At 43.3% G+C, this 9001-nt stretch overlaps 1 protein-coding gene across 1 annotated transcript; it reads left to right on the forward strand.

Annotated features, from left to right (window-relative positions):
- Nucleotides 1–376: 376 nt before the first annotated feature.
- mstnb (myostatin b) lies at nucleotides 377–4029 on the forward strand (the record flags this gene model as incomplete). Its single annotated transcript, XM_079170638.1, has 3 exons — nucleotides 377–755; nucleotides 1185–1555; nucleotides 2387–4029. The coding sequence occupies 3 exons, from the start codon at nucleotides 377–379 to the stop codon at nucleotides 2765–2767; spliced, it is 1131 nt and encodes a 376-aa protein (XP_079026764.1). The 3' UTR covers nucleotides 2768–4029.
- Between the last annotated feature and the right edge of the window lie 4972 nt (nucleotides 4030–9001).

Consider the following 9001-nt stretch of genomic DNA (forward strand, 5'->3'; position numbering starts at 1 on the left):
AAGAGTGCAAACAACTGAATGCCAAAGAGCCTGCATAAGATTCAAATTCAGAAGCCCTTTGCGCAATCACTGTAAGAAAAGTGAATTTATCCATCCGTGGATACGGTAAGCACATGCCCACAGTCCTCATCCCTTTATGGTTTGACAAGGGAAAAAAAGTTTTCCTGTCAGTCGGTTAAAACTCATTGTTGCCTGTCCAGCCAATCATAGTTTTTGACGACACAAAAGAGGCTAAAGTTGGAGTATAAAAAGGTGTGCGCTAATAAAGTATGATGCCTATCAGAGTGCGATATTAATCCAAACCCAGACCAGTCGCGCAATAGGTCCAGCACAAACCAAGGGATCTTTTTAAACCAAACTGCACACCTTAGAGACAATGCATCTGTCTCAGACTGTGCTGTATCTTAGCTTGCTGATTGCTTTGGGTCCAGTAGTTTTGAGTGACCAAGAGACGCACCAGCAGCCCTCCGCCACCAGCCCAGAGGACACGGAGCAGTGCGCTACCTGCGAGGTCCGGCAGCAGATTAAAACCATGCGATTAAACGCGATCAAATCTCAGATTTTGAGCAAACTGCGGATGAAAGAAGCTCCAAATATCAGCCGAGATATTGTGAAGCAGCTCCTGCCCAAAGCGCCGCCGCTGCAGCAGCTTCTCGACCAGTACGACGTGCTGGGAGATGACAACAAGGATGTGGTTATGGAGGCAGACGATGAGCATGCCATCACGGAGACAATAATGATGATGGCCACTGCACGTAAGTCTTTATTTTGCTTTGTTTTTCGCATTATGACATGGACGTGGTCAGACGTCTCCAAAATAGTTTTTTTTTACGCACGGGACAGAGCGCACGAAATACGCTGTCAATAGTATTTATTTTGACAACACGTAACTTGACCAGGTTTTGATATAGGATATGTGGATATACCAGCATTACCAAGATTTAAAACTGCAAAAAAATAGGTCAGGGGAGTTTGGAAGACAGCGCGTGCGGTCATTACGCGCACAGACTGTAGGCTTTTCTAAACTGTATTAGCCCACTTTCAGAGTTCAAACGGCGTGTCAGGGATGTTTCATTACACCAGTTTATTTATTTATGTGAATTTAAACTGCACATGGTCATCAACCCCCTTCTCTCTCTCTCTCTCTCTCTCTCTCTCTCTCTCTCTCTCTTGTGTCTCTCCAGCCGAGTCCATCGTCCAAGCGGACGGGGAACCAAAGTGCTGCTTTTTCTCTTTTACTCAAAAGTTTCAACCCAATCGCATAGTCCGGGCTCAGCTCTGGGTGAATCTGCGCCCGTCGGACGAGGCGACCACAGTGTTCCTGCAAATCTCCCGGCTGATGCCGGTCACAGACGGGAGCAGGCACATACGCATCCGCTCCCTGAAGATCGACGTGAATGCCGGGGTCAGCTCTTGGCAAAGTATAGACGTCAAACAAGTGTTGGCTGTGTGGCTGCTGCAGCCGGAGACCAACTGGGGCATCGAGATTAACGCCTTCGATTCGAGGGGAAATGACTTGGCCGTGACCTCGGCAGAGCCCGGAGAGGAAGGACTGGTGAGATGAACCACTATTTTACATTTAACTGAAACCTTATGATAACGTTTTTTTATACAAGTGATCGCAAGCAGTTTGTCTCATCAGTTAAAGTGAATAGTGTTGGCGGCATGGGGGCAGAGCTGTTTACTGCTACAGCAGCAGAATTAGCCCATTGTATCTGTCCTAATCAATATGATGATTATTATTACAATAAATGGACCGTCCTGCATGAAACAAAAATCATTTCTAAAAGTCCAGTGCGTTTTGGTTTCTCTGTTGTGCTGTTCCGGAGGTTTTAACTTGGGGCTGTGCAGAGAGGCTTTGCAGAGTCAGCAGGTGGTTAAACATTCATGCATTTCACTGCTGGAAGAGGGAATCAAGATTTAAGACTTTTGAAAGCTGTTAATCAACACAGACTCCATGCAGGCGCACACCTGCATTTGGACAAATGCCCAGTTCACAATAACCTCAAATCTTATCGCTTGATTACATAAAAGTCACCTGCCCCACATTCCTTAAAGTATTCTGTATGACTGTGCAAATCAGAGTAATTGCCGGCACACAAACACACACACTGCTGCTATCAATGACAAACACTTATCGTACGGCTCAAATACTGGCACGGGCTCTCAGGCAATTAGAATACCTAGACGGCTGTGGTTAACCAACCGTCAGATGATTTAATTTCTTTAAAACTCAAAGTTTCATAATATTATCGGGCCATGTTTGAGCACCAGCTGCCAAAGGGTCGAGGGCACCAGATTAAAAGATGCAGGAAGAATGCTGTCATCCGCCTCCTTTTGCAAACCAGCTATTTTCAAAGTATTCACACGCGCTTTGTCGTTGCAGCAACCGTTCATGGAGGTGAAGATCTCAGAGGGCCCCAGGCGTGCCAGGAGAGACTCGGGCCTGGACTGTGACGAGAACTCTCTAGAGTCCCGGTGCTGCCGTTACCCGCTCACTGTAGACTTTGAAGACTTTGGCTGGGACTGGATTATTGCTCCAAAGCGCTACAAGGCCAACTATTGCTCCGGGGAGTGTGAGTACATGCACTTGCAGAAGTATCCGCACACCCACCTGGTGAACAAGGCCAACCCCAGAGGGAGCGCCGGCCCCTGCTGCACTCCCACCAAGATGTCGCCCATCAACATGCTCTACTTTAACCGAAAAGAGCAGATCATCTACGGCAAGATTCCTTCCATGGTGGTGGACCGCTGTGGATGCTCTTGAGTTGGGACGGGGAGACCGTGGCGAGAGGGAGAGGGGAGGCCGGAAGGGCTGTGGCTTCATCCGTCCTCCAACTTCAAACTTTTTAACACAACCAGTCCACCAGTTCCAATGCTTTCCTGCAGAACACGGTGCAGTAGAACCAGAGTAGAGGCCACAAACAGCCCGACCTTCCCGCAGGGCAGCGCTATCACAACCCGGCATAGCTCTTACTTTTCTATCCTCCAGTGAAATCTTAGCCATAGAGGCTTGAAGTCAGATGGATGCAGAAACATACACATACTCACACACACATGCCGGACTGTGGAGGGAATGTAGACAGAAAATGATCAAAGTTATCCAAAAACTGTTTTTCCCCCCTGTATCTGTGTTCTGTGCTGTCCATTTATACACACATGCCGACAGATTATACTCGTACGCCGTCTACTCCACTCCACTTCACTTGTAGCCAACATAAAAGCTATTACACTTTTTTGCTAATGTGTTTGTGATAATCATTTTTCAAGTTATGTCGTCAGAGTGAAACCAGGAATCCTCATGGACTTTTTGAAAGGGCTTGGAAAAACACAACTGGAGACTCATAAGAGTGATATTTCTCACTGGCAGAAAGTGTTTTAGTGCACATAGGGTCATAGAAGTCAATTGAAAAAGATGAAAACTGGCTGCGCGGCAAACCCTTAATCACTCCCATATTATTTGAACTGCATCACTATCTTGGAAAATCAAACGCAATCCTAAACAGAGGTGGTGACGTTGTGGTTGGTCAGTCCTGAGATCCTATTGACACAAAACTGTTCCACCAGGGTGAAATACCACTTTAGGTCTTGACATGTTTTCATGTACTCTACCATACATACATGCAGCAACATACCCGACTGAGGAGCACTCTTGCTCAGACATAATCTTCACTATCCAAGAAAACAGCCTGACCCTGGACCCTGCCCGATACACTTGAATTATTCTGATTGTAAATTCACATGACTGGACAGAAGGACTTGAACTGAAGGCAGGCACAGTGAATGCAGCCTACAAAATGAAAAAAAAAGAAATGTGTTTAAGACAGAGAAAATGGATTGTCGAGATGTATGAATGTTGAGATCATGCTTAAAACTCTGTCGACAAACAACACAGTTTGCACTATGGCACACCAATAGAAGGAATTGGTTGCTACAAAAGTTGTAAAAACTGATTTTGATATGTTTGCTAATTTGTATTGTATACATATGCCATTGTTTCCATGAGGAGTTGCCTTTCTAAACCACCTGTTGGTAAATGTATAAAACCACAATCTAGCAAGATGTAATGCAGCAACTCTATATACTTGTTTTAACAAATAAAGTTTCTAGCTTGTTTGTTGAGTTTTGTTTCTTTGAGTATTTTGTATTTTGACAGCATGTCCTACCAACTGCACTTCACACAGCAAGTATGCTCATTTTCTATAAATCTGATTCTATACTGATGCATTTAAGCTATATTTAGTTGCGATTCAGATCCATGTTCTGGAATACGTGGGGGACACAATGTCTTCTTGCATTTCCCAAATCAAACATAATATGAAATGACCTCTTGCAACCATAAAACAGAATCGGTGGCTTCAGAGATGACTTAGTGTCATTCTGCTGACTCAGTCCAGACTTGATGTTTCAGTGTGAGTAACACCATGACCTGAACCTGAACATCGCAGCACCATTTCACACTTCAGCAGCTGAGAATCTTTATGCCTTCAACAAATGGTGTAAACTGATTACACAGGCGATGTGTGAGTGTGTGCACTGGGGGCATTGGTGTGTGTGTGTGTGTGTGTGTGTGTGTGTGTGTGTGTGTGTGTATGCATGGAGAAAAGTAATGACAACACGCACACTGTCTACCTGACTACACTTGCACAATCCCATCACCATAAGCCTGTTTTATTGTGAGCGTAATTCAGCCCAATTTCCCTGACTTAGCTTCTTTTTTCTTTTTTCTTCTTCCAATGAAGGGATGTTGAAAGTATTGCTGTCTAATGAGAGGATGTGAACTCTGGTGCGCTCTGACAGCATGACCTATCCGACTGACGGCCTCATTGAGGCTTGACTTCCGCCCAGTAGAGGGCGAATTGAGCACTGCCCCCGAGAGCCACTTCCTTTCCTGCTGAGAGCTGGAAAGCTGCCATGACGATCGGCCGCAGCAGAGAGCAGACGGGTAGAGTGGATCCACAGAACTTCTTCTCCCCGTGGGGGAAGGATTTTAGATTTGCTGGTGACGAGGGGGTGGGGATGTCTGAAAAGATCTGTAAACAAGAGAACACTCAACGACACTTAACAAGAGATGAGTTAAGGTAAAATAGCAAATTCAAATTTGAGCTTCATAAATGATTGCTGATTCAAAAGCACATGGGCAGTACTGTGATATCTCCATCTGCAGTTTGACACGGGCATGCACTTATTATTAATATAATACTCTTCAACAGTTTCCAACTCTTTATTTTCACATTGTTACTAGTGTGAAAATATGTATGAAAATACCATTGCTCCCAGGTCCCATGTATAAATGTCTGTTCAACTGGTTTTCATAGCTTTCTGCTACAAAGTTTCAACTTTACACATCTTTGTGTCTTCACATTTCATACACAGCTGTGTATGAATCCCCAGTTCAGATAGTAAACATGAAAGGTAAAGCTGGAAATTAGAAGAGCTAGAATCAAACAAGCATGAACGTGGTGAGCCTCTCGGCATCGTACTTTTCCCTTCAGCTAAGAGGTACAGCCGTAAACAGCTTGCGCCGGTATGAGCGGCTCTGATTCCTCTTTATCATGCTCAGGTGCATCATTTCATCCAGTTCTGTCCTGCAGTAATTGCTGCTGTCTGCTTGTTTCAAGCGTCTTCGCGAACGGGAGCTGGGAAACTTTTTCACTGAGCGTCGCTACATCTGTCAAGAGTCAGACCCTGGAGGACTGCATCCGCCAGCGACATTCCACCTCTGACAGGTGAGGAAGTGAGAGTGAGAGAACGGGAAGAAGGATGTTGGAGGGGTAAAGGAGAAGTCCAAGGCAGCTGGAGACCCCGTTATTGGACAGGATTCCTGTTGTCGTTAAATGGTGCGTGATATAGCTGCTTAATAACGTTTGATAATAATATGAAAACAGGCTTTGCTTATTGAATACTAAGAAACAAAACGTTGGCACCTTTTCAACACAAAGTTGATTTGAAGTCAAAGAAATCATATTTTCCTATTTACCGTTTGTGTATTCTGGCCCCACTTTTTGTATTATTTTTGCATCTTTTTGGAATTCTGGTGCTCAAAGCTTTCAAAATATACATTCAAAACAACTCTTTCCAGAAAAAGGGGAGTGCACAAAACTTACTGTCAACATGTTTCTTCAGTCGATCACAGAGTAATTTGACTTTATCCCCTGGGAAATATGGATATCGGTCCCAAACGTCACGGCAATCCACCCAGCGGTCGACTAGTCATTTGACCCCAAAGTTAATATGTCAGACTCATAGTGGTGCTAGATGAAAAGTCAGGGCATCACCAAAGTCACCGGTATTCATCCTCTGTCAAACAGGAATGTTTCATGGCAGTCCGTATTATCTCATTGAGTCTGGACCACACGGACCGGCCGTGCTATCTAAAGCATGTTAATCTACACTTTTCTGTGAGTAAGCAGAACACAAGAGACGCGGTGCCCAGAGTTTATTTTAGGACGGTCTAATAGGTCTCTAAAGAAGGTCAATGTGCGCAGGTCAAGACACAGACAGGTGGTAGCAGCTATTCAAGAGAGCTTTCACCTACTAGAGGCCTTTCCAGGAATGTGCGATGTATGGATGGAGAGGAGTTGAACTTGACTCTAGAGATCATGGTCAAAGGACCAGAATAGAAAACCTGTCTGGGTGAAGAGATGAGAAAAGTGAAGGTCAAAGTTGCTGCAGTGTACTTGTTCTCCAGCAGTTATCAGCTGAGCTGTTGAGAGTCTTTTGGGATGTGGTTATCCATTACAGTGGACCTGAAAGTCCATTCAATTATTTTAGTTATGGACCATTGTGTTTTTCTGTTAATATGTTTAAACTATACATGTAGTGTGCGTACAATGATTGTCTGCTCTGTGTTCATTTATTTGGAGGAATCATATCTCAAGGCTTGGTACAGCTGACTTACTTACTTATTTTAATAAACATTGTACCTAATGACCTGCTTAGAGACTAAAACAATAATGTTTTTCCTCACCGTGTTTCCATTATTCCATAGAAGCCATCATAGATATAATCAGTTGGCTTTAAAGAGCAACATCTCTATAGGCCTCCAGATTTCCCCCACATCTGCATAAAGGAGGGGATACCCTGACCTGGCCGTGGTGCAGGGCCATGGACAACCGGTTGGGAGAGAAAAGGGGCTTGCCAGGTGCATCCCAAAACATTTGGAGCCTTTAACAGATGTGCAAATCATCTGGAGAAGTGTTGCTGACAGATCGCTCTGTGGCAGAGATCGTCCTCGACAACAACACGGTTCAAGACTGACGACAGATCAAGAGACCGAAGCAAACGTGTCTGCAAGGTTGGATGGCATCGTGAATTATAACTAAACAATGCTTACAGCAATAATGCACTGAAATACTTGTATTGCCTCCCCCCCCCCCCCAAGAAGAACAAAACTTAATAACTTAAGCTCCTCAAATGGTGATGTATGACATCCTCTGAAACCCGCGGGATCGTAGCTGTTAATGTCTTTCAGCGGCTGTGATAGTAGCGTGTCGGGAAAAATAACGCTACAAATTCTGGCGAGGAAGATGTGAATGAAATGGGTTTTATGGGTTTTATGGGTACACACGAGTGTCCCCCACGACAGACATGCCCATTCTAAATTATTATAACCCCATACATTTTGGGGCGAAATTTGCATGCAGTATAAATGTGTTATTTTAGGTGTATTTCAATATTTCTGAACTAAACAGTCTTGGAATAAGATGATACGTGTATGACTGGAAAGCAGAGACTTATGTGGCTCCAATGAGCCCAATTGAATTCATGTGTGATGATGTTAGTCCTCATAGTAGCCATTTCATTGTTCTTGTTTTAAAACTAGACATCGCTGTAGGATAATCACAGCTTCATATATCTTTACAACCACAAACTAAAGGTCTTGGTGTCTTAATGTGGTATTTTTAAGGGATATCTGATCATTAAAAAAAACAAAAAACATTCAAGAGTGGTAAAATATTGTTACATTTAGCACCAAATCTGTGTAACAAATGGTTTTAACCCAGAAATTGCTGCAGCACTTTATGAGACATAATAATGTTCTAAGACCATGTACACTTTCACAATTTATTTTGATTAATTAATACATTTTTATTTCTGATTCATGACTAGAACACAAACTAGACTTGGCAAACACTGCTGAGATGCATCTGCATCTCATACTAATCTTCAGGTTCCCAGCTTTCAGATGATGTATACCACCTCTATGTGACATATACTGTTGACCTGCTATTTCCCCCTAAAGATCCCCCTTAAAAAAAAACATGTCTGTGTGGGTCTCTAAGGGTTAACGGATAACATGGGGCATTCTTCCATAATATCAATTTGATCATGTTTTTTTCTTGTCCTTTCAATCATTTTCTTTATCTTCACCCTCGTTGATTATGGGCTGGTCAGTAACCCAACATGTTTCTGTAGTGGGGGTTGCTTTGAGGTTTTAAAGATATTATGTAGAACTTATATAAAATAAAACAAGAATTCTTTTTGCTCCAAAATAATATTTTTCCCCACTACCAGGCTTGTAACATCATTACATTATAGACTATTCAGAGATCTCTCTGATCCAGAATTAAAGTTTGAGAAACAACCATTTGAACCAACACCAGATTTTCCCCATGAGTTACAAGTGGAGGTACAATCAAGTTCAAGTTTGTTAAAAACAGTTTTATGTGGCAACTTAGAGAAAATTTGAATTAATGTTTTGTTTTGGAATTGGGAGTCCAATGTCCAATCTGACTGAAACAACATGCCACTGGTAAGCCACTTTATGTTATGAAGGCATGATGTTCAAGATGCACATTGTAATCATGTAGCCAACCAGCAGAGGATGATCACCTCAAGCCAGACTGACAGGTTGTTTGTGAAGATCCCTCTTGGGTCTACGGAAAGCAATGAAAAGCAATAAAATCAACCAGTCTGGGACACGATAAGGGCCAGATGGCCAGCTGCTGAATGCTAGCTGTCTTCACTTCTCGAGTGATTTATCCTTTCCGTCTGCACT

The sequence above is a fragment of the Pholis gunnellus genome, assembly GCF_910591455.1.
Source record: "Pholis gunnellus genome assembly, chromosome: 12".
In the NCBI taxonomy this organism is placed as follows: domain Eukaryota; kingdom Metazoa; phylum Chordata; class Actinopteri; order Perciformes; family Pholidae; genus Pholis; species Pholis gunnellus.